This window comes from Neofelis nebulosa, chromosome 1, assembly GCF_028018385.1.
Source record: "Neofelis nebulosa isolate mNeoNeb1 chromosome 1, mNeoNeb1.pri, whole genome shotgun sequence".
NCBI classification, from domain to species: Eukaryota; Metazoa; Chordata; class Mammalia; order Carnivora; family Felidae; genus Neofelis; species Neofelis nebulosa.
Window position 1 is genome coordinate 243,361,627 of NC_080782.1, and position 26,657 is coordinate 243,388,283.

General features: G+C 39.2%; 1 protein-coding gene across 4 annotated transcripts in view; it reads right to left on the reverse strand.

Annotated features, from left to right (window-relative positions):
• PARP4 (poly(ADP-ribose) polymerase family member 4) overlaps nucleotides 1-26,657 on the reverse strand; it is a 121,523-nt gene that overhangs the window by 14,978 nt on the left and 79,888 nt on the right. For 3 of the 4 annotated variants that reach the window (XM_058690589.1, XM_058690585.1, XM_058690592.1), the window contains 10 exons: nucleotides 26,453-26,520; nucleotides 25,687-25,874; nucleotides 22,639-22,738; nucleotides 20,801-20,971; nucleotides 20,438-20,518; nucleotides 18,736-18,816; nucleotides 17,554-17,649; nucleotides 16,838-16,960; nucleotides 7,944-8,948; nucleotides 5,298-5,397 (listed from right to left, as the gene is read on the reverse strand). In XM_058690589.1, coding sequence (XP_058546572.1) covers nucleotides 5,298-5,397; nucleotides 7,944-8,948; nucleotides 16,838-16,960; nucleotides 17,554-17,649; nucleotides 18,736-18,816; nucleotides 20,438-20,518; nucleotides 20,801-20,971; nucleotides 22,639-22,738; nucleotides 25,687-25,874; nucleotides 26,453-26,520 — 2,013 coding nt within the window. The remainder of the gene's footprint in view (nucleotides 1-5,297; nucleotides 5,398-7,943; nucleotides 8,949-16,837; nucleotides 16,961-17,553; nucleotides 17,650-18,735; nucleotides 18,817-20,437; nucleotides 20,519-20,800; nucleotides 20,972-22,638; nucleotides 22,739-25,686; nucleotides 25,875-26,452; nucleotides 26,521-26,657) is intronic. The other variant, XM_058690600.1, reaches the window with a different exon arrangement.

A 26,657-nucleotide genomic window follows, 5' to 3' on the forward strand; every position in this document is an offset into this window, starting at 1 on the left:
GTTATTAATTATTGATTTAATTTATTTTATAGATACAGGTCTATTCCTATTTTCCATTTCTTCTTGAGTGACTTTGGCAGATACTGTCTTTCAAGGAATAAGTCCATTTTATCTAGATTATCAAATTTGTAGGCATGGTTATTCACAGCATTGAATATATAGATCACTTTGGGGAGAATTGACATCTTCTTGTTTTGAGAGAAATTTTTTCCACTTAGTTAGATCTTTTAAGAATTCTCTCAATAATGTTTTGTAGTTTTCATTTGAGAAATCTTGCATATCTTTTAAAAAATTTATTGTTAGGTATTTGATATTTTTAATACCACTATAAATAGTATTTTAAAATTGCTTTTCTGGAGAACTTGGGTGGCTCAGTTGGTTAAGCATCCAACTTTGGGTCAGGTCATGATCTTGTAGTTCACATGGGTTTGAGCCCCGCATCAGGCTCTGTGCTAACAGCTCGGAGCCTGGAGCCTGCTTCAAATTCTGTATCTCCCTCTCTCTTTGCTCCTCCCCTGCTCATGCTCTGTCTCTGTCTCTTTCTCAAAAATAAATAAACATTAGAAAAATTTTTTTAATTGCATTTTCCCATGATTTGTGGCTAGCAAATGGAATAATGGAATTAAAATTGATTTTTGTATTTTGATCTTCTATCCTTTGACCCTGAATCAGCTTTTGTTTGTCTTTTGTTAATTTCCTTATTTCCTTAATTTCATTTTTTTCCTTTTTTTCAGGCTTTTTGTTTGTTAATCTGAATACATACATATACATGCATACATTGTATTTCCTTGTGCTTAGTGTTCTTTTCTTTTAACTGACATATAGTTGACATACAATGTTATGTTAGTTTCAGGTGAATAACAGTGACTCAGTAATTGTACACATTATACTACACTGACAATCATTCAGATGTAGTTACCCTTTGTCATACACTGTTATTACAGTGTTATTGACTATATTCCATATGCTGTACTTTTCTTTTTTTTTTAATGTCTACTTATTTTGAGAGAGAGAGAGAGAGAGAGAGAGAGAGAGAAAGAGAGAGAGAGAGAGAGAGAAAGTGCACAAGCAGGGGAGGGGCAGAGAGAAAGGGAGAGAGAGAACCTCAAGCAGGCTCTGTGATGCAGCACTCCATCTTAGGAACTGTGAGATCCTGACCTAAGCCAAAATCAAGAGATGGATGCTTAACTGACCAAGTCAGCCAGGCGCCCCCTATGTTGTACTTTTCATCTCCATCACTATTTACGTATAACTAGAAGTTTGTACCTCTTAATTCTCTTCACCCATTTTGCCCATCTGCCCTCCCCCAACTCTTTTCCCTCTAGCAACTGCCAGTTTGTTCTCTGTCTTTATGATTATGGAAACAAAGTTTCCTTTATTTTTAAAGGATCTTTTCTGCTGGATATAGAGTTCTTAGTCTATAGGTTTTTTTCTTTTAGCACTTTAAAGATATAATTCCATTTTCTGGGGCACCTGGGTGGCTCAGTCGGTTAAGCATCTGACTTTGGCTCAGGTTAAGCGTCTGACTTTGGCTCAGGTCATGATCTCATGGTCCATGAGTTCAAGCCCCACATCAGGCTCTGTGTTGACAACTCAGAGCCTGGAGCCTGCTTTAGATTCTGTGTGTGTGTGTCTGTCTCTCTGCCCTTTCCCCACTTGCACCCTGTCTCTATCTCAAAAAATGAATAAATGTAAAGATACAGTTCCATTTTCTTGTAGCTTCCATTATTTCTGATGTGAAGTAATATAAAATTCTTATCGATATTCTCTGGACTCTAATGTGTCTTTTTTCCTGTCTGCTTTAAGATTTATCTGTGGTTTTCAGCAGTTTGATTCTGGTCTACTCAAATGCGATTCTAATTGTATTTATTCTGCCTGAAGTTATACTGAATTTCTTGGATCTATAAGTTGATGTCTTTCAACAATTTTAGAAAAAATTCAGTTATTATTTATTCAAACATTTTTCTATCTACTTTCATTCCTTCTGAGACCCCAATTACACAAGTGTAAAACCTTTTGATACCATTTCACATGTCCTGGATTCTCTTCTTTACCTCGTTCTATTTTTTTTTCTATGCTTCAGTTTGGATAATTTTTATTACCACATTATATTATTATAGTTTGTTACCTGATACTTTTTTCTGTTTTGTTCATTCTGCAGTTAAGCCCATTCAATGACCTTTCCATTGAAGATAATTTTATTTTCCAGTTCTAGAATTTTCATTTGATTCTTAGAGTTTCCATCTATTTGCTGAGATTCTCCCATTTGTTCACCCATTATTTTCTGGTAAACCTTTACTGTATTTATAATAGCAGTTTTAAAATCCTTATCTGCTGATTCCAACATCTGGGGCACCTGGAGGTCATCATCAATAGGCTATTTCCCCCTAGATTATAAGTCATATTTTCCTGCTTCTTTGTATGTTATTAAATTTTCATTCTATACTGTACATTGAAGGTTGTGGAGCCCCTGAAGTATGTTATCTTATTCAAAAGAGTGTTCAGTTATGTTCTGGTGTATCCTGTGAAAGCTTTGTTTTAGGCTTTGTTAAGGGGCCAATTTTGTTTTTTCCCTGATTTATGGTCCTTTTTACCCTTTTTGGGTTTTAGTAGAAAACTTGAGATGTTTACAAGTTATTTTTTTGTTGTTAAAAAAATTTTTTAATGCTTATTTATTTTTGAGAGAGAGCGCACACACGTGAGTCGGGGAGGGGCAGAGAGAGGGAGACACAGAATCCAAAGCAGGCTCCAGGCTCTGAGCTGTCAGCACAGAGCCCAACACAAGGCTTGAACTCAGGAACCACAAGATCATGACCTGAGCCAAAGTGGGATGCTTAACCGACTGAGCCACGCAGGCACCCCAAGATGTTTGTCAATTCTAATTTGGTATAATTCAAACACCAAACTCTGTCTCCCCAACACCTGGCAGCAGCTGGAATCTGCTCTTTTTCTCTCCAGCTGTTGCTTTTTTTCTGGATTCCTTGAAGTCACATGTATGCACAGGTTAGGGGAGAGCCAACAATCTGAGGGAATCTGTATGCAGATTTCAGAGCTCTGGGCTCTGTGGCTCCTTCCTTTTTAGGAGTTTCACTCTTATTTTCCAGCCACTCTGGCAGCCTTGAACTCTGACTCCTATGTCATTATCCCATTAAGACTTTCCATTTCAGTTCTAACCTCTCATGTGCCTCATGAACTGAGAAGTACCTTTGGGTGAATAGTTGGGTAAATGTAGAACTCACCTCATTTTCTTCCTTTTTTCAGGGATTTTGATCCTTCTAGTTTCTGCCTGTTTTTTTTTTTTTTATTGCATTCCAGGCCTTAAAAGAGTGGTTTTAAAATACTTTATCTGAGCTTACTAAATATTTTTTTAAGATTTTTTTAAATCTTTGTTTTTTTTTTAATTTTTTAACTTTATTTTTTATTTTTAAAAATTTACATCCAAATTAGTTAGCATATAGTGAAGCAATGATTTCAGGAGTAGATTCCTTAATGCCCCTTACCCATTTAGCCCATCCCCTCTCCCACAACCCCTCCAATAAGCCTCAGTTTGTTCTCCATATTTATGAGTCTCTTCTGTTTTGTCCCCCTCCCTGTTTTTATATTATTTTGTTTCCCTTCCCTTACGTTCATCTGTTTTGTCTCTTAAAGTCCTCATATGAGTGAAGTCATATGATTTTTGTCTTTCTCTGACTGACTAATTTCACTTAGTATAATACCCTCCAGTTCCTTCCACGTAGTTGCAAATGACAAGATTTCATTCTTTTTGATTGCCGGGTAATACTCCAATGTATATGTATACCACATCTTCTTTATCTATTCATCCATCGATGGACATTTGGGCTCTTTCCATACTTTGGCTATTGTTGATAGTGCTGCTATAAACATGGGGGTGCATGTGTCCCTTCGAAACAGCACACCTGTATCCTGTGGATAAATGCCTAGTAGTGCAATTGCTAGGTTGTAGGGTAGTTCTATTTTTAGTTTTTTGAGGAACCTCCATACTGTTTTCCAGAGTGGCTGCACCAGCTTGCATTGCCACCAACAATGCAAAAGAGATCCTCTTTCTCTGCATCCTCGCCAATATATGTTGTTGCCTGAGTTGTCCATGTTAGCCATTCTGAGAAGGGTGAGGTGGTATCTCATTGTGGTTTCGATTTGTATTTCCCTGATGATGAGTGATGTTGAGCATTTTTTCATGTGTTGGTTTGCCATCTGGATGCCTTGTTTGGAGAAGTGTCTATTCATGTCTTTTGCCCATTTCTTCACTGGATTATTTGTTTTTTGGGTGTTGAGTTTGATAAGTTCTTTGTAGATTTTGGATACTAACCCTTTATCTGATTTTACTTTGATGAGGTCCCAATGAGCTTACTAAATCTTACTGGTGAGAGATTTAGTCAGATTCAAGCTCCTTTATCATTCCAGGAAGTAGAATTCTCCTCATGCAAATTTTCACCTTTCCTTTTTGGTGTAGTGCAAGTCAAACAAACAAAGACCTGCTAACTCTGGAATAAGCCTGGAGTATGAAAACCCTGACTTTTTTGAGGGGATGGCAGGGTAGTTAGACACTGCTGTTCAATGAATACTGACTACTGTTTAATAATGTGTTTTTATTTAAAAAAATGTCTTAACCTAAGACTAGCATTTGACCTTCAAACCACTTGCTTAACCATCCCCTTCATTATCATGACAAGAAACAGGTCCACAGAGATTGAACTTGCTCTGGCAAAGACTGACTAGACACTTATCAAAGCTGTTTTCTCTTCCTGGACACCAAGCTAAAGAGTATTTCCCAGCCCTCTTGTATCTGGGAGGGGCTCTGTGACTAGTTCCTGCCCCAGTTTGTCTTTCTCTTACTATCTACCAGGTAGGTGATCCCAGAGCAGTGTTTTCTTCTTTCCTTTTCACTAGAGTAATTTTAAAGACATTTTTGATAATGGTAGAGCCACAATATGGAAGGAGCCTGGGTCTGTAAATGAAAACTTGGAGTGGAATTTTCCTGCTGACTACTATTTGACTGTGATATGTGCAAGAAAATAATCTTTGTGTTAAGCTACTGAAATTTTGGATTTTTAAAACAGAAGTTATTGTTACTTATGCTAATTAACTTACACAGGTAATACCCTAATTAGTGGTAAAGATATGACTAGAAACTGGTCCTCTTGTTTCATTTGATGGTTAACAAATATAATTCCACTCATATGTAACTTACATAATTATCATATTAGTATACTAGTTTACAACAAAATTTACAACAGTTAAGAGCATGCCATTTAATTAATAGAAAAATGGTGACTTACCTAGAGATCTAATGCCTTTTTGTTCAAGAAAGCTGTTTAAAATATTTGTATTAAGGTTTAAAATAAATCCCAGTTCTGATGTAAGTTTCCAGAAGCCATCCTATGAAATAAAAAAGCAAATTTAAGCCACATTGTTGAAATTTAATCACATACATAAGAATTTATGTAGTAAATAATGTTTCCAATTATTTAAATTCAGTTTATTAAGACATTTCTAAAATTTGTATTATAAAAAATTTTTGTTATCATTTTTATTATTTTTAAAATCAAAGTTCTTCAGGGGTGCCTGGGTGGCTCAGTCAGTTAAGCGTCTGACTTTGGCTCAGGTCATAATCTCACAGTTCATGGGGTTGAGCCCTGTGCTGACAGCTCCAAGAAGGGAGACTGCTTTGGATTCTGTGTCTCCCTCTCTCTCTGCCCCTTCCCTGCTCTGTCTGTCTTTGTCTCTCAACAATAAATAAAATATTAAAAAATGAAAAAAAAAGTTTAAGTCAAAGTTCTTCATACACTAGTGATATAGTATTGTTAGGAATCTCAAAAACACCATATGGACAGTATGTATCAGATGGCACTTACAAAGAGTCTGGAAAGAGGCTCATGTGTAGGCATTTGAAAAAACGGTGTTATGAATTTTTTCTTCTAGTAATGCTTTGAACCAATGTTTCTCAAACTTTTAAGTAGCATTATTCCTTTTGTTCGATATTAAAAATGTGCCTTTATGAAGTCCAAAATATGAAAATGACAAATTTTTACTAAATATAAAATTGTTACGGTGAATATGCTCTTTAAAATGACCTTACTTATTGAGGAGGGCACCTTTTGGGATGAGCACTGGGTGTTGTATGGAAACCAATTTGACAGTAAATTTCATATATTAAAAAAATAAATAAATAAATAAAATAAAATAAAATAAAATAAAATGACCTTACTGTCTCCTGCCCACCCCAGCTAAGTCTCTACTTGAAAAAAATTTTTTTTTAATGTTTATTCATTTTTGAGAGAGCCAGATAGACCATGAGCAGGGAAGGGGCAGAGAGAGAGGGTGACACAAAATCTAAAACAGGCTCTAGGCTCTGAGCTGTCAGCACAGAGCCTGACGCAGGGCTCGAACTCATGAGCCATGAGATCACGAACTCAGCTGAAGTCAGACGCTTAACCAACTGAGCCACCCAAACATCCCTAAGTCTCTACTTTTAAGGCTGATGTTTATTACATATTACGAGGTGGTCGTAAGCCTGAACATGGGGATCTTGACCTCAAAGTATATCAACTTCAGATCCCAGAGGAGCTAATACAGAAAGCAGAAAGGTGGATGAGGTCATAGGCAGGTACACAGACTCTATGGCAATAATTTGAAAAACAACAGCAGTGGTATGTGCCAACTAGTATTAAACTAGTCCTAGGTGCTTAGATTTAAGAAAAACAATCTTTTTAGCCGCTTCCTATGGAGAGACTATTACTATACCCACCTTGCAGATGAGATCACTGAGGTACAGAGAGGTTAAGCAACTTGTCCACAGTCAGACAACTAACAAGCAGCAGAGGCACCATGTAAGCTCTACTAGTCTGGCTCCAGGGCCCAGAGACGGCAGCATCTGCTGTACTGCTTCCTACACTGCTTTCATGGACACTCTTCCAGGTAAAAAAAAAAAAAAAAAAAAAGCTGGACAGCTGTTATGATCATGTTTAAACCTCAAAACTGCTCTATGACGCAGACACTATTATTATTCCCAGTATATGGATGAAGAAACTGAGACTCAGGTTATCTGACTTGCCTCAAATCAGAAAGTACTAACCACGGCTCAAATTTAGTCTTACACTAAATCAAGTTGCGTTTCCACTTTACTAAACTACTTTACATTAAAACAAATAATTACAGATATGAGGCTGGGTCTTAGTACCAGCGCAGGAACTAAGTTTACTTAGTGTTTCTTTTTTTTTTTTTTTTAACATTTTTTATTTATTTTTGGGACAGAGAGAGACAGAGCATGAACGGGGGAGGGGCAGAGAGAGAGGGAGACACAGAATCGGAAACAGGCTCCAGGCTCCGAGCCATCAGCCCAGAGCCTGACGCGGGGCTCGAACTCACGGACCGCGAGATCGTGACCTGGCTGAAGTCGGACGCTTAACCGACTGCGCCACCCAGGCGCCCTACTTAGTGTTTCTTAGCTTCACAAATGGAATGATAAGCTCTAACACAGTCTTACATGTTGAGTGATATTCCTAAGACCATATGTGAAAACAATTAGAGTATACTTACAGCTCTCGTCCTCTACGTCAAAGTGGGAAATTTACATAATTGCAATTCACCTGTTCTAGAACCTAGGAAATCAAGGTCTTACTTACCCCATGACCCATTCAGGGATGATTAACTTTCAACTGAGGAATATTAACATTCACTTGCATGATATTCTAGCCTAACAGTTAAAACTAGATAGATAAATACCATTATCAAGCACACTGTATTTATTGTTGACTTTTTTTTGGAAAATTTTTCTCAATGGAAGAAGCAGTGTATTGATTTACATTCTGCCACAAGTCACTTACCTCACTATTGTACTGATAAACGACCAGGTACTTTGAATAGCTCTGCTCTAAACTATGAAGCTAATTAACCACAGACTTAAGGAGAAATAAGACTAATACCTCAGTTTGTAGACTGAAGAGTTTGGTCCAAGGCACAAAATTCATCCAGCTTTGTTCATCTTTTTGTGCCTGAAAGCTTGCAGTAAAGGCACTTCCTGTTAGAACAGATTTTGCCAAACGACGTTTCTGAAATCTTGGTGTTTCAACATTTTTTGTTTCAGAAAAATGCCCATTACTTGAAGTAGATGATGAAATTATGGCACAAACATTTGCTGAAGAAGCCTCCAATTCTGTGTTAGCAAACAGATCTATCTGTGGCTTGTAAGCAGTGCTCGAATGAACTGAGGAATTTTGAAAATAAAGAGGAGAACCAGAAGGGTAATGAAAGTCAAACTCTCTGGATAGACCAGAGGAAGGAACTCTAGGAGGAGAGAAAAAAGTATTCGGCTGTGGGGGAGAGTCCAACTCAAGAGAATTGCTAGCACAATTGTCAGTCTTATGACCTTGATAACTGTAAGGTAGATCAACCTGTCCAAAGTTACATGAGTCACCTGAATAAGGAACACAAGCAAAGGAGCTCAAAGGTAGGACAGACAGTCTGAAAGCGGTAGATGACTCAAGGGAAGAATCACTACAACTGTCAGTTTGAAGGTCTTGGTCATTCTCAGATGGACCAGACTGTTCAGAGCTAGCAGGAGAAGCAAGACAAACCTTTGAACGATGTAAGTGGGAAGGACAGTGGAAACGAGAACCAATTACGGGCTCGACTTCCAAACAGGCTAACCTCTGGGCAGCAGAAATACTGCAAGCACCCGGTTTTAGGAAAGGGTCACTTCTACATAATGGTTCAGTTCCTGTTTGCTTAAATGAATCCATCTGACTTATATCCAATGGCATTTCCACATCTTCCCATGTGAAATTGAGTGTTAAAGATTTTTCTGATAGTGGGGAACTGAAGCAACCCTTTTCAAAATCTTCAAAAACTTCCAGCTCAGGTGATCCAAGTTTTCTGTTAGTCAAATGATGTCGCAGCTCTTCATTCCGTGTAGAGAATGCTGAAAGAGGCTGCCCGAAAGAGAAAAATGTAAGGGAAAACACAGAATAAAATGAACATACTTCCTAGTAGTTGACTTCCAAGCAGACAAGCAGCTGCTTATCCCAGAGCATTGAAAAGAGGAGATATTCAAGATAATTTAAGTACAATGCCCTTGTTTTGTAGATACAGAGTCTGAGATCTGGAGAGAACAGCAACAATAAATACATCAAATATCTTAGTTTCTCTTTGTTCTTAGCATCTTGGAATTTCAATATCCCTCATTTTATACAAGAGGAAACTGAGGACCAAAGAAGTGTCTTGTACAAGATTTTATAATAGCAGTATCGTAATGTGTAAATTAGCCCTAAAATAAGCTGATAATTTGAAATAAATTATTCTAGTCTTTTATACTGCTTTATAGCAATATTAGGAAACTGAGAAAACTGACAGAAATTTTGAAAGCTTTAAAGTAACTAAATGAATATATTTTTACACTAGACTTTGAATAACATGGAAAACAAAAGGGAATTAAGGATGCTATGTTACTACTATTATTTGAATGTTAAAGAGTCATTCCTAAAAAGTTGCATGTAAATAAAATCTAGTTTTATATGAATTACAAGTTTGAGATATTTTGGAAATAATTAGCCTGGCAGCACCTGGCTGGCTCAGGTGTAGAGCATGTGACTCTTTTTTTTTTTTTTTAAGTGTATTTATTTATTTTGAGAGAGAGAGGGAGACAGGGAGAGAGAGAGAGTGTGTGTGCATGAGCAGGGGAGGGAGAGAGGGAGGAAGAAAGGGGGAGAGAGAGAGAGAGAGGGAGGGAGGGAGGGAGAGAGAGAGAGAGAGAGAGAGAGAGAGAGAGAGAGAGAGAATCCCAAGCAGGCTCTGCACTGTCAGCACAGAGTCCTATGCGGGGCTTGAACCCATGAACTGTGAGCTCATGATCTGAGCTGAAGTCAAGAGCTGGACCTTAACTGACTGAGCCACTCAGGCACCCCAAGCATGTGCCTTTTGATCTCAGGGATGTAAATTTGAGCCCCATATTGGGTTTGGAGATTACTTAAAAATAAAATCTTAAAAAAAATAATTAGCTTGTCATTTTACCAATGTAAAAGAGCTATTTTTATTTTTATTTATTTATTTACTTATTATTTATTTTTTTTAATATATGAAATTTATTGTCAAATTGGTTTCCATACAACACCCAGTGCTCATCCCAAAAGGTGCCCTCCTCAATACCCATCACCCACCCTCCCCTCCCTCCCACCCCCCATTAACCCTCAGTTTGTTCTCAGTTTTTAACAGTCTCCTATGCTTTGGCTCTCTCCCACTCTAACCTCTTTTTTTTTTCCTTCCCCTCCCCCATGGGTTTCTGTTAAGTTTCTCAGGATCCACGTAAGAGTGAAACCATATGGTATCTGTCTTTTAAAAGAGCTATTTTAAAAAAGAGTAGTCCTTTCCCAAAGAATTTCCACAATGGTTGTGCAATTTTGTACTCCCACCAGCAGTGCGTGGGAGTTACGGTTGTTCCACATCCTCATCACATCTAGTACTGTCAGTCCCTTTTAGGCCATGCTGGTGGTATGTAAAGGTATTTCCCTGTGGTTCCAACTTGCATATTCTGATGTACAGCATCTTTTCATATGCTTGTTTGCCATCTGTATACCTTCTCTGGTGAAGTGTCTGTTCAAATCCATTCATTATTTTATTGGATTTTCTTATTGAATTTCAAGATTTCTTTCTATATTTTAGATAAGTCTTTGCCAGGTATGTTTTACAAATATTTTCTCACTGTCTGTGTGGTTTCCCCTTTCATTTGCTTAAAGAGGGTCTTCTGAAGAGTAAAAGTTTGTGTGGTTTTTTTGTTTTGTTTTTTATTTACTTGAGAGAGAGTGTGTGTGTGTGTATGCGAGCCAGGGAGAGAGGCAGAGGGAGAGAGAGAGAGAGAGAGAGAGAGAGAGAGAGAGAGAGAGAGAGAGAATCTTAAGCAGGCTACACGCTCAGCACAGACCCCGATGTGGGGCTTGATCCCATAACCCTGGGATCATGGCCTGGACAGAAATCAAGAGTTAGACATTCAACTGATAGAGTCACCCAGGCAACCCAAAGAGCAAAAGTTTTGATTCTAGTGAAGTCCAATTCACCAATTTTTTACAGATTTTTTTTAATTTAAGAAAACTTGGGGTGCCTGGGTGGCTCAGTTGGCTAAGTGTCTGACTCTTGGTTTTGACTCAGGTCGTAATCTCACAGTTCGTGGGATCAAGCCCTGCATCAGGCTCTGTGCTGACGGCATGGAGCCTGCTTGGGACTGTCTCTCTCCCTCTCTATCTGCCCCCACCCTGGTCATGCTCTCTCTCTCTCAAAGCAAACAAGCAAACAAACAAAAAACCCTAAAAAAATTAAGAAGCCTTTGTCCAACCCAAATTCACTAACATTTTTTCCTACTTTTTCTTCTAGATATTCTAGCACTGTTCAGTTGTTACATTCAAGTCTGCAATCCAATCAATTTTTGCACACAGTGTGAGCTGAGGGCAGAGGTTCATTTTTGTCTCATATATGGCTATCCAGTTGTTCCAGAAACATTTGTTGGAAAAATCACCCTTTCCCATTGAATTACCTTGACACCTTCATAGAAAATCAATTGACCTTATATATGTGGATATATTTCTAGACTCTCTACTCTGTTCCAACCGTTACATGTTCCAGTGATGTTCCCATGGTACAGATGTCTATTTTACACCAATATCACACTCTCCTAATTACTGTAGCCTTATAAAATAGTAGTCTTGAAATCAGATAGTGTAAGGCCTCCAGCATTTTCTTCCTTTTCAAAGTTGTTTTGGCTAGCCAAGATCTGTTACCCTTACATAAAACGTTTGAAATTAGTGTGTCAGGTTTTTTTTTTTTTTCAGTGCCATTAACTTTATTTTTTATCTTTTGAAATTAGTGTTTTTTCTTTTTTTTTTTTAATTCTTTTTTTTTAACGTTTATTTATTTTTGAGACAGAGAGAGACAGAGCATGAATGGGGGAGGGGCAGAGAGAGAGGGAGACACAGAATCTGAAACAGGCTCCAGGCTCTGAGCTGTCAGCACAGAGCCCGAGGCGGGGCTCGAACTCACGGACCGTGAGATCATGACCTGAGCCAAAGTCGGATGCTCAACCGACTGAGCCACCCAGGCGCCTCTAGTGTTTTTTCTTTTAATTTAAATCCAAGTTATTAAACATATAATGTAATAATAACTTCAAGAATAGAATTTAGTATTTGTCACTTGCATATACCACCCAGTGCTCATCCCAACAAGTGTTCTCCTTAATGCTCCTTGCCCATTTAGCCCTTCCCTCCAACCCAACACCCGCCAGCAACCCTCAGTTTGTTCTCTGTATTTAAGAGTCTCTTATGGTTTGTCTCCGTCTGTTTTTATCTTATTTTTGCTTCTCTTCCATTATATTCACCTGTTTTGTATCTTAAATTCCACATATGAGTGAAATCATATATTTGTCTTTCTCTGACTTATTTCACTTAGCATAATACACTCTAGTTCCATCCACACTGTTGCAAATGGCAAGATGTCATTCTTTTCGATCACTGAGTACTATTTCATTTTATATATATATATATATATATATATATATATATATATGAATGTATGTATACACACACACACACACACCCCACATCTTTATCCATTCATCAGCCGATGGACATTTGGGCTCTTTCCATACTTTGGCTATTGTCGACAGTGCTGCTATAAACATTGGGGTGCATGTGCCCCTTTGAATCAGCATTTTTGTATCCTTTGGGAAAATACTTAGTAGTACAATTGCTGGGTCATAGGGTAGTTCTATTTTTAATGTTTTGAGGAACCTCCATACTGTTTTAAGAGTGGCTGCACCACTTTGCATTCCCACCATCAGTGCAAAAGGGTTCCTCTTTCTCTGCATCCTTGCCAACATCTGTTGTTGCCTGAGGCGTTAATTTTAGCCATTCTGACAGGTGTGAGGTGGTATCTCATTGTGGTTTTAATTTGTACTTCCCTGATGATGAGTGACGTTGAGCATCTTTCATGTGTCGGTTGGCCATCTGGATCTTCTTTGGAAAAGTGTCTCTTCATGTCTTTTTCCCACTTCTTCACTGGATTAGTTGTTTTTTGGGGTGTTGAGTTTGATAAGTTCTTTATAGATTTTGGATCCAATCCAAATCCAATCCAATATGTCATTTGCAAACATCTTCTCCCATTCTGTTGGTTGCCTTTTAGTTTTGCTGATTGTTTCCTTTGCTGTGCAGAAGCTTCTTATTTTGATGAGATCCCCATGGTTCATTTTTGTTTTTGTTTCCCTTGCCTCCAGAGACATCTCAAGTTAAGGAATTGCTGTGGCCAAGGTCAAAGAGGTAGTTGACTGTTTTATCCTCTAGGATTTTGATGGTTTCCTGTCTTACAAATAGGTCTTTCATCCATTTCGAGTTTATTTTCGTGTATGGTGTAAGAAAGTGGCCCAGGTTCATTCTTCTGCATGTCACTGTCCAGTTTCCCCAACACCGTCTGTTGAAGAGACTTTTTTCCTTTGGATATTCTTTCCTGCTTTGTCAAAGATTAGTTGGTCATACGTTTGTGGGTCCATTTCTGGGTTCTCTATTCTGTTCCGTTGATCTATGTGTCTGTTCTTGTGCCAGTACCATACTGTCTTGATGATTACAGCTTTGTAATACATCTTGAAGTTTGGAATTGTGATGCCTCCAGCTTTGGTTTTCTTTTTCAGGATTGCTTTGGCTATTTGGGGTCCTTTCCAGTTATATACAAATTTCAGGATTGTTTGTTCTAGCTCTGTGAAGAATGCTGGTGTTATTTTGATAGGGATTGCATTGAATACGTAGATTGCTTAGGGTAGTATCGACATTTTAACAATATTTGTTCTTCCTATCCAGGAGCATGGAATGTTTTCCCATTTTTTTTGTGTCTTCTTCAATTTCTCTCATAAGCTTTCTATAGTTTTCAGCATACAGATCTTATACCACTTTAGTTAGGTTTATTCCTAGGTATTTTATGGTTTTTGGTGCAATTGTAAATGGGATTGCTTCCTCAATTTCTCTTTCTGTTGCTTCATTATTGGTGTATAGAAATGCAACCGGTTTCTATACGTTGATTTTATATCCTGTGACTTTGCTGAATTCCTATATCAGTTCTAGCAGTTTTTTGGTGGAGTCTTTTAGGTTTTCCACATAGAATATCAGGTCACCTATGAAGAATTAAAGTTTGCCTTCCTCCTTGCTGATTTGGATGCTTTTTATTTCTTTGTGTTGTCTGATTGCTGAGGCTAGGACTTCCAACACTATGTTGAATAACAGTGGTAAGAGTGGACATCCTTGTATTCCTGACCTTGTGTTCCTTAAAGCCCTCAATTTTTCCCCATTGAGGATAATATTAGAATTGGGTTTTTCATATATGGCTTTTATAATCTCAAGGTGTGATCCTCCTATCCCTATTTTCTTGAGGGTTTTTTTTTTTTAATCAAGAAAGGCTGTTGTATTTTGTCAAACACTTTCTCTGCATCTATTGAGAGGACCATATGGTTCTTGTCCTTTCTTTTATTGATGTGATGTATCACATTGATTGTTTTGTGGAGATTGAACCAGTCCTGCATCCCAGGTACAAATCCCACCTGGTTGTGGTGAATAATTCTTTTAATGTATTATTTGATCCGGTTGGCTAGAATCTTGTTGAGGATTTTTGCATCCGTGTTCATTAGGAAAATTGGTCTGTAGTTCTTTTTAGTGGGGTCTTTGTCTAGTTTTGGAATCAATGTAATGCTGGCCTCATAGAGTGAGCTTGGAAGTTTTCCTTCCATTTCTATGTTTTGGAACAGCTCCAAAATAATAGGTTTTAACTCTTTTTTAAATGTTTGGTAGAATTCCCCTGGAAATCCACCCAGTCCTGTACTCTTGTTTGTTGGGAGATTTTTGATTACTGAGTCAATTTTTTTACTGGTTATGGAGTGTGTCAATTTCTAAACAAAAAAACTTGCTGGGACTTTGATTTGTATTGAATTGAATCTATATATTAATCTGAGGAGAATCAATATCTTAACAATATGGAGTCATCTGATTCAAGAACATCTATTTAGGTCTTCTTCAACTGAAATTTTCTCAGCAATTTTTTAACTTTCAATGTATAGGTCCTGCTTATATTTTGTCAAATTTGATTCTATGTATTTTGTATTTTCTATGGTATTATAAGTGCTATTGTTTTTTAAATTTCAGTTTCTGATTATTACTAGTATACAGAAATCCAGTTGGTTTCTTACATTGACCTTGCATCCTGTAACTTTGCCAAACTCACTTATTAGTGCCACTAATCTTTCTACAGAATCTTTAAGGGGTTCTACCTATACAATTAGGTTGCTTATGAGTAAAGAAAGTTTTGATTCTTTCTTTCCAACCTGTATGCTTTTTATATACTTTTTCTTGCCTTAGGTACCAGCTAGAATATTCTGTACAATGTTGAACAGAAGTGGTAAGGTCAGACATCCTTGCCTTGTACCCACCCTGAGGGGAAAACCATTCAGTGTTTTACCATTAAATATGACATTAACTTTAAGTTCTTCATTGGTGCCCTTTATCAAACGAGGGATTTCCCTATCCTAGTAGGCCAAAATCTTCTTGTTGTTTTTTTTTCCTTTTTTAATTGTTGTAGGCTGTCTCTGTGCTGAGAATCAGCCTGAAGTAAACTTAATGCCTTCGTAGGTCTTTTCTGAGCTTTTCGTTGGTTTTGTGCAGACACTTTTTAATTATTCCCATATATGCAGTTGTTTTTGAATGTCCTGGTGTTCAGTGTCTGGCTCCCAAAAGGGGAAGAGCAAAAAATGAGCAGGGGGAGTAAGGCTGCAGGCTCTTTAAATCCCCTGGAAGTCACTTCAGCCAGAGGGCAGCGGGCCTGCAACAACCGGAGAGCTGCCTCAGAGGCCACCTACCTCTGTGTCTGCGAGGCGGGCTGCAGTCACCCCCCCAACGCTGCCACTGCCCATCTCTTCTGTGGCAGCTACAATTTCTCTTTGATCTAAGAGGAACTATGTGACCAGAGAAGTGAGCTCAGAAAAAAAGTGGAAACAGGATTTTCAGAAGTTATTCTTCCCTTTTCCTTTCTTTAAAGACAACTAGAAGATGAAACAAAACAAAAATTCTGCATGCAAGATTTGAGGAAACATCTGTGGTTTTGTTGTTGCTCTGTTGTCATTTACCATCTCAAAACATGGTTTTGTGAGCAAAGCAAGCAAATGATATCTAATGTGTTTTTATATTCTTAACTGACATAATAACTTCAAAATGGATCGAGGAAAATGAACGTTGCATATTTTCCCAAAATTCCTCTCAAATTTTTTCGTTAGATTCTGAATTCCAAAATTTTGGCTTTTTTTTTTTTTTAACCAACCTAGACACCTAAGGGTCTAATAGCACTGTTACGTTCCTTTGGTTTTGCATATGCCTTCCACTTTCTATGCAAGTCACATTTCTCAACTTCTGTTTCTGGCTACAAAGGCCAGAGTATAAAGCACTATTAGCTTTAAGAATTATTCGTGGTGGATTTAGATTACTATATAGGACTTTTATCACTACTTTCATGATGAACCTATCAATTACTTAGAATAAATGACTTTAGTTTCCTGTATGGCAGTTTATTTGTCTATGAATGAAGCCAAATCACAGTTGATCTCCTTTGGGACTCTATAAATACATTTATATATGGTGGCTTTCTCAGTCACGTAACAGCTTTTTTATAAATGCGCAAATATTTTCCATTATGAGGGAGACAACGGTTTCTGCATATACAAGCAATAGGGTGCTATTTTAGCAAAGGGTTCCCCTCACCATCATTAAAATATGAAAACACAATATCGACTTATTTGGTAATTAACATTTACCTGTACCACACTGGCATCTGGTTGCTCCTCCTGCCAGCTCATGTATGGCAGGAAATCTACATCCTCTTTGGCAATAAGTTCCATAATATTTGGAATATTAGGAGAAGGTGCCTCCTTACCATCCTATATTGAATCACAATTAGGTAGAAATAAAACAGACATTATCAAATCAAGTGATTACTGTATATTCTAAAGCCTGGTGAATCCTTAGTACGTTTGGGTGTCAGATTGGGTGTCTTGGGCCACAAGAGGGAGAGAGAGAGAGAGAGAGAGAGGCACACGCTTAGCTTTCCTCTTTATTGAGCTGGGTGCCGTGTACAAAGTGCCTTCTGTGGGTTCTCTTAAATTTATGAAAGAGAAGGGGCCTCTCACGGGAGGGGAAGCTCAAGCCCTTTCTACTTTTTGAGGGTCTCGCATTAATAAAAGATGAGAAATACCAAAATGTAACAAAATTGTAGTATATTTCAGAAGTACACACATAACTAATAATTATAACATTAAAAATAATAGTACATGTGACTCATTTAGAGAGATTATCACAAACGCTAACTGTGAGGCCCTTCATGAATGCAAGGCCCTGCTTTGATGGTCCTCCCTGCCCTCTTCCCCTGCTCTTTGTGAGTCGTGAATGTGGATACTGTCAGTGACAGAGCAAGAGAAATTTTCTTAATATGCAAATACAAATGAAATAGCCATGAATTAACAACAATACATACCCTTTTCTCAACTGCCACAAAGCTTGTAAATTGTGTTATGAGAGAGTTTTCTTTACTGAGTTTAATAATCAGAGATTTTAACATTTGCTTCTTCATCTAGGATAGAATCAAACAAGTGTAGTCACATTTCACTTTATTTTTCACTAGTTAGCTATGTATGACCAATAAAACAAGTGTTAAATAATCTAACAAGGCATTTTTCTATAAAATAAAGCATTTTACAATTAGCATTTCAAGTTAAATTGAGTCAATGGCCCTGTGTGAATGTCTTGAGTAGGGGACTCAACATTCCCTGCAAAATAGGATCAAGTGACTGGCTAAGTCATAGAAAAAATAATTCATATTTACATAGCTCTTTACGGTTAACAAAGAACTCTCATCCTCAAGTGTGGTGAGCTTCTGCATTCTTTTACAGACAGTCCACACCTCCCATTTTAAAGATGGGGAGTCCAAGGTGTGGAGAGGTGGAGGGACCTGTTCAGGACTATTTGGTGGCAGGGCTGGTCAGCTGCCCCTAGAGGTAAGAAGGCCTAAAGTAAAGCAGAACACAGGCTGCTAATCCAAGGGCAGCAAGGGAGAACAGTGAAAACACAAGGCCCTCTATCACTGGCTGTGACTGCATTCACAGCCAGGCATGGCACTCTGGTGCCTTCTTTCTGGGAGGGCACCGGGTATGACTGCTCCTAAGCTCATTTAAGTTCACAGCTCCAGAGGCACCAGGCCATCGGTGGGCTGGCTGAGTGGGACCCCCTGTCAGGGGCCGCATCGGCTCAGTGAAGAAGCAGCAGGGCAGGCTCTGGCTCCACTGTCTGTCTTTAGGCTGCTCACCTACCTGCCCTGCACCTGGGCTGCTTCATCACTACGATGAGACTACCAGCGCCTACAATGTATGAAATCTAAGGTGATATTTATGACAGGCACTCAGTGACTGTCCTCTGAGCCCTCTTCTGGTCTCTTTCTGATGAGTAAAATGGTCATAGAATTCTCAGGAAACCAATGACATCTGCTCTTTCATTGATCCATTTAACGAGCATGTACTGAGCACCGTAGGTGCAGAAAATACAGACACAACAATGAATTCCGCCCCCCCACCCACATGCTTCTCCACCCAGCTATCCTCACTTTACGTTTCCATGGATAAAATCAATTTAAGAAGCATCAAGAACAATGGAAAGAGCGAACCTCATGATTCGTTTCATTTTCATGGAGAATGCCATCTTCATAATCTCGGATCAGAGCTCGCGCTGTCAGCTTGTGTATCATCTGTGTTGAAGCAGCAAAGGGGAAAAAAAGATTCAGATGGCTTCTAACTGAAGTCTTACTTAGAAAACCACTTTTAACTTGAGGTATAACAGTACATACAAAAAATTCACCCCTTTTAAAAGTGTCCAGTTTGGTGAGCTGTAACGAATGTATACAGTTGTGATGACCACACTGAAATAAAGATTCAGAAGAGTTCTTCACTTTCAAAAGTTCCTCATGCCCCTGGCTGTCACCTCTAGCCCCTGGCACCCACTCATCTGTTTTCTGTCCCTACAGTTTTGCCTTTTCTGTAAAAGGGTATTTTGCCACTTCAGTTTATCTCAAAAACCGTAAGCTGTTCTTCTGTAGGAAGAGTCAGCCTAGTGCTGCGATGCCCCACCGTGAATGTGACCTCCACTCGGAAGGGCAGGGGCAGCAAAATGTGCCCTGGGAAGTGTGGGGTAAAGGATCGCCTCCCTTTCTCTCCAACGAAGAAACACAACTGATCTTAAATGGCAATGTCTCATTTCCATAATAATTCCAACTCTTGTAATTTTGTTATCAGTAGGGCCACAGCTCACAGAGAAAGTACCACTATAAAACCTGCAATTTCATGGAGGATGACCTCTTCCCAGGCAAAATCGTTTGACTTAATTTCCTCCTTAGATTCAATTTTTAAACCAATATGGAGATTCCCTAAACTTCTATACACACATCATGGGCAAATAATAAGTTATAATTATTGATTTGGGGAAAAAAAGCAAGTCATATTTTATTTGAAAAACAAAAAACAAAAATCTGCAATGTCTGGGAAATAGTTTATCTGCTTATGCAAATACTTCTATGAATAGCAAACTACTCATATAATATACATAGGTGAGGGATTTTCCAGGTCTGACTATAGTAGATTAAGTACTAATGCAAATACTACAAACTTCTCAGTGATAATTCATTTGCTTTTAATCCAAAAGTAGAAAAAACAAACACACTCTCAATATATGTTTACTCTTGGCCTAGGACGATTATACTGAGTAATACGAAATAACATAGGTGGATCGTGGCACTTAACTTTTATTGAGTCATGGGCACATTCGAGAACCTCCCCTAAAAACTGTTCACGTATAAAATACCAAGTTTCATTGCAGTTATTCATGGCCACTGATGCTCATGTGGATACACGAGACTCAAGAACCCCAGAAGAAGTACTGTGTTAGAAACTGAATCCAGGGGCGCCTGGGTGGCGCAGTCGGTTAAGCGTCCGACTTCGGCCAGGTCACGATCTCGCAGTCCGTGAGTTCGAGCCCCGCGTCAGGCTCTGGGCTGATGGCTCGGAGCCTGGAGCCTGTTTCCGATTCTGTGTCTCCCTCTCTCTCTGCCCCTCCCCCGTTCATGCTCTGTCTCTCTCTGTCCCAAAAATAAATAAAAAACGTTGAAAAAAAAAAAATTAAAAAAAAAAAAAAAGAAACTGAATCCAAGTGTCCTCATTTGTACGGATAACAATCCTCCACATCATATTGTGTACCGAAGTGTCAACACAGAGAAACAGGAGCAACAAAGGAAGTACAGGGAGCATTACACAAGAAAATATTAAATGATGACAACTTTCAAACAGTGAGTTCATAGTTCAAGGTTTGAATCTTACAGTTCCAGTTGTCTTCTGAAGTTCAGTAGTTGATACCATTGTAGAAAATTCTTTCTCTTGAATTAATGCACACAGAGTTGCCTGAAACGGGGTGGGGGTGGGAAGGAAATCCCTTATTAGCTTTGTCACTCCACAGTGTCTTGGTTAGTTTCACAGTGATTTTCCCTCTCCTTTCAATGGAAGTTAAAAGGCTCCCCGATGTCCCTAAGTAACTACCCATTACGTTTCCAGAAGCAGAAAAATTTGCCAGCATATTATGATCTGGGGGGAGGAGAGGAAAGAAAAGAGAAAGAAAAGAAAAATAGAACTCTTGGCAACATACATTGTTCTTCCCACACTAAAACCAGCCATGTGCTTCCTCACCTGTGTGCAATGAGGAATAAATCCGTAGACAAGGAGTCGATGGTTGAGGAACAAGGACTGCACCTGGGCTGGGGCCTGCAGGGGTTCAGGTGCATCTGCACTTAGCTGCTGCCACTTGACGGAGACAGAGTGACAACTTGGAGAATGCAACCGGGTCATCTGGTCTTCTATCTATTTATAAGAAAGGAATTATTTCTCTTTCAATGTTACACCCAGAAAATAGTGACTTAACACTGAGAATAATTTTACATTCTATCTTTCAGGATTTGTAGCTCTCTGCTTTTTTTTTTTTTTTTTTTTTTTTTCTTTTCCTCCTTCCTGCTCAGGGTACTTTTTCAAAAAGATTTTAAATAGAATTCTTTAAAAAAATTTTTTTTTCTAATTTTTATTTATTTTTGAGACAGAGAGAGACAGAGCATGAATGGGGGAGGGGCAGAGAGACAGGGAGACACAGAATCTGAAACAGGCTCCAGGCTCTGAGCTGTCAGTACAGAGCCCGACGTGGGGCTCAAACTCACGGACCGTGAGATCACGACCTGAGCTGAAGTTGGACGCTCAACCGACTGAGCCCCCCAGGCGCCCCTTAAATAGAATTCTTAATAGCATTAGCACATAATTTAAACGTGCAAAACATCCCTAAATCATTCCATTAGTTAATTACTAATATACAACTTTTGCAGGGAGTAGATTCCAATTATACAAATTAATCCTACAAAGGGCTTGAATAGATGTTTTCCAAAGAAGGTGTACGGATGGCCAAGGAGCACATGAGAAGTTGTTCAACATCACTAGTCATTAGGAAAATGCAAATCAAAACCCCAGTGAAATACAACTTCACACTCTAGAATGGTTATTATGAAACAAAACAAAAAAAAAACCCCAAAAACAACAAGTGCTATTGATTACGTAGAAAAACTAGAACCCTAGTACATTGCTGATGGGAATATAAAATGGTGCAGCTGCTATGAACAACAGTATGGCAGTTCCAAAAAGCTAAACACGGAACTACCAGAAATTCCACTTCTGGGTATACACCTAAAATAACTGAAATCAGAGTCCTGAACACATGCTTGTGTGTCAATACTCAGAGCAGCATAACTCATAACAACTAAAAGGTGGAAACAACACAAATGTCTACCAACAAATGAACCCATAAACAAAATGTGGTGTGTGCACACGATGAAATATTACTTAGCCTTTAAAAAGGAAGAAAATTCTGACATAGTCTACAATGTGCATAGATCTTGAAAACATTATATCAAGTGAAATAAGCCAGGCACAAAAGGACAAATACTATAGGATTCCGCTTACATGAAGTATCTAAAGTAGTCAAATTCACAGAAAGAAAGTAGAATGGTAGTTGGCAGGGGCTGGGGTGTAGGTACAATGGGAGCAGCTCTTTAATGAGTTGAGTTTCTGTTTCGGATGATGAAAAATTCTGGAGGTGGATGGAGGTGATGGCTGCACAACATTACGAATGTGCCTTAATGCCACTGAATGCCACTAAAAATGGTTAAATGGTAAATTTTATGTATATTTTGCCACAATGACAGATAATGCTAACAAAACATGGATACTACTTTACCTTTAGAAATCCCCCATGATACTTTATAAAGAAGAAATCAAACTACAAGCTAAGAGAATGACCCAATTAAGGAGAATGTTTCTGCTAGATGTTAGACAATAACTGAGGGGTGCAATACCTTCAGGCCTGTGGCCTTTTTGTAGGGCCCCTTTCTATTAACGAAAACACAGAAGTTACTGTCAATGGATTTGTAAGAAGATATTATTTCCACATATAAGCATAAAACTAGAAATAAGATGTTTGAGAAATGTACCTGTTTTTTCCAACTGTGTTTGGATTTTGAGTTAAAATACTCAAATACTCCAGCACCGTACTGGGACAAAGTCCTTAAGATATGACGATTTGCTGTAGAACTGATCACATTTCACATGTTATAATCTTCAAGAAATTTTAGAAATATTTTTGAAGTACATGTAGTTAACAGTGTTGATATAGTTCAGAACTCAATAGAGGAAACATTATACGCAGAAGAATTGCTTTTCTGTAGTTGAGGTTAGAGAGATAAAACTCAGGACAGACAGTATGAAACATCTGAAGCTTTGGGTAATTTAGGCTCCCATATATCAGAAAACTTATTTCTCTTTCACAATAGAAAAAAAAAAAAGGCAGAAATTCTTGACTCCTGATTTACCAAAAGAGAGAATAGATGATTCTGAAAAACCTCTGAAAAGTTATCAGAATACTGGTAAAAATATCAACCTGCTTTCAATGAATGTCAGTTACCCAAATTTGATCCCAAAGGCCAAGAACTGGCAAAGAGTTAATAAAGTCTACATCTTCAAATATAATGCACATCTGGGGGCACATGGGTGGCTCAGCTGATAAAACGTCCCACTCTTGATTTTGGCTCAGGTCATGATCTCATGGTTTGTGAGATCAAGCCTCGCATTGGGCTCTGCGCTGACTGTGCAGGGCCTGCTTGGGATTCCCTCTCTCCCTCTCTTTCTGATCCTCCCCTGCTCTCTCTCTCTCTCAAAACAAACAAACAAACAAACAAACAAACAAACAAACATTAAAAAATTATGCACAACTAGATAGCAAAAAGGATAGGGAAGTGTCTTTCTAGCAAAAATAAGCTTTGCTATTTGAATGACAATGTCGTATTAAATTTCTCTTGATAATAATTCTGTAACTATTAAGAAAGCTTTTCTTAGAGACGTTCCTCCTAAAATAATAAAGAAACAATTATTTTTCAGGAAAAGAGCTTAAGAAAGTTATTTATTTCTGAAATATGTCTTAACCTATTTATTAAAGATTGGATTTGTCTTCAGTCTTCAAAATTAATTGGTGGTGACTACAACACCAGTTAGAGAATCCCCCTAAGCTGGAGTTTATTTCTCTTTTACCAATTTCATCAGCTAGTGAGGCTGCTTGGAATCCGTTTTTGCTCCTGCTGTGCAGACCTCAGGGGACAGCTTGTTACAATAGGCAATAGTTCAGTCTCTACTCCTGGAGAACTCACATCTTGCTAGAGTTTGTGAACACAAATGAGTATGAGAAACCTGTAGAAAGATCCTAAAAACCTGACAGAAAATCAGTAAAACTTCCAGCTCCCTCAGGCTGGGTTGTGTGAGAGCACAAAGTCACCTCCCAAAGGAGGTTTGTGCCCACCCACCCCCATCACGGCGTCCTCCCCTATTTCCTTCGTGGCACTTAGGAAAACCCGCCTCCCTTTGAGCTTACTGGGTTGTTTGCTGTCTGGCTCCCCATACCCGGCACTGTGGTCCTGCACCAAGGCGCACCTGTCTCATGACAGGCCCTCAGCAAAGAAGGAATCAACGGGGCCTGGTGTCTTCTGCACTGATGTCTGAGCCACGACCCTGGCACTGCCTCTGCCACACGGTCAGGGGAGCAGGGAGGAGGCAGTTCCCTGCAGCGTGTTGCGGCCAGCCCCCTGTGTGTACAGGCACAAGTTACTCAGGTGAAGTCCATTTAGGAGCACTTGCTGGGGAAGTCCACGGGGGGCTGGATAATTTCCTGGTTGGTCTGTGGTGCCCAGCTCTCACATTAGGGAACAGGACTGGAGCTGTGACTGAGGCAGGGCAGACAGAGGAGAAGAGCCCTCTGGGCAGGCAGGTCTGGCTTGGGTACAGGGCCCTCAAAGGGTGTCTAGGGCTCCAGCTCCTGAAAGTCATGGCCGAGGCCTGAGGAGGACCCCGGTCCAGGACAGCACAGTGGCCCCAGAGAACAGCAACACCCACCTCCACCCCTACCCCTGTGTTGAGGGGCTCTCCCACTCCATGCACTCAGAATAGGGAGGCCTGGTGATCATTTGCCAGGATGGTGACTATGTGGGGGAGAGTCCCAGGAGACGAGGGTGCAGGCATGCTCTGTGCAAACACCAGTCTGGCCCTTGGTGTTTTCCTTATGTTTACACCATACACCTCGGTTTCGTCCAAAACAGCTAACTATAATTGGGGTGGGGGTTCATTCCAACAATGAAGAGGGTCTAGCCTCCAGAGAGAGAGATCTTAAATCCATTATAGGGTTTGAAAATGCAAATGTGGCAGCCACCACAAAGGTGTGAAGGAGCAAGAGCCTGGGTGGGACCCTCAGCCCTGGTCACAAACCGCCGGGGGGTGGGGGGGTGCGCCCGGCACTTCAGGCTTCTCAGGATAGGCTGGAAATCTGGATTTTTATGTAACATAATAATATCTAACGTTGAATTGGTGTTTGCCGTGTGCCATCTCTGTTCTTAAGACTATTCTTAAGTACTTTTTAATTTTTTTAATGTTTATTTATTTATTTTTGAGAGAGAGACAGAGACAGAGAGAGAGAGATTGTAAGCTTGGCAGGGAAAGAGAGAGGGAGAGAGAGAGAGAGAGAGGGAGAGAGAAAGAGAGAGAGAATCCCAAGTAGGCTCCATACTGTCAGTGTAGAGCCCTACACGGGGCTGGAACTCACAAACAGTGAGATCATGACCTGAACCAAAATCAAGAGTCAGATGCTTAACTGACTGAGCCACCCAGGTGCCCCGTAAGTACTTTTTATATATGAGCTCATTGAATCCTCAGAGTAAACCTATTAAATCTATGACGTTTTCACTATCATCTTCATTGGATACACAAGAGATTTAACAACATGCCCAAGGTCAGAGCTAACAAATGGCCAATTCAGGTATTGAGACCCAGGCAGTCTCAGAGCCCAGAGCTCTACAACTATATGCTAAACAGTTTCTGTACACCGTTATCAACTTCAAAACTTCTAGAAATCCTGTGTAGGCCAACAAAAAAAACCCCTGCCCACAGGCTGCCTTCTTCACCCACAGTGCTCACTGTGTCACTAGCCCTTCCACACTTACCCAACACCACAGGAGAACAGCCTGGTGTGTCGGACATTTCTTTTCACAAGCTGCAATGTCAGACTCTCATTCTGGAGGTGCCCATCAGATATAAGGAGAATGTTCCGTAACCCTTGAGAAGGGTACAGTAAATTTAAATACCGGAGTGTTTTCCAGAAGTCTGTATTTCCCATGGTAGGTGTAGCAGACTAGAGGAAATGAAGTGAAAGGTTATTTACTACTTTTGGGGTGTATTCACCATTAACTGTCATCATTTACTGAAGCACGTCTCAGTGAGGGTTTAGAGACATTGTCACTGAAAAGATATATTTTTTTCTCAATTGTGCATTTGTGCAACAACTTCACTTACATCCTCTTAGTTTATTTTATGTCACACAGTCACTATAATATTATCAGTGGACACTTATTTGACTTTTTTTATGCCTCCCCAGGGTTTGCTGGCATGGACTGAGGAAGCAATTAGTCATTCTCAGCTTGCTCTGTCTTCAGAAATAGAAAAAAAGGAACAGAAGAAAACATTCCAATGCTGTTGCATTTAGGTGGTAGGAATGTGGGTGATTTTTTTCTTTCTACCCTTTTTAATTTCCAGTTTTTCTTTAATGAGTTCATATGGCTTTTATTAATAAAATAAAAGAGCCCACCAACATACAAAAACTGAAGGACTGGGGGTGTTCCAATAGCGCTCGTGGGGGGAATAAGTCTGGACAGTACTGTTAAACCTTGATAGGAAAAGACCCAAGAGATGAAGGAAGGTCCTTTTACTCACCATAATGAACTCTGATGGCACATTGTTGCTTGTGATGTACTTAGGATATGAAAATAATTCCTTGTAACCTGTGTGATAAGATTGGCGTGAGGTGTAGCTACGAAACATTCACTTTACTGACCACTAACAATGTTTGATAGTTTTAACATGCCAAAAATTCACCACACTATTCCTTTAAATAATAAACTCTAGTGCACTGAAATTA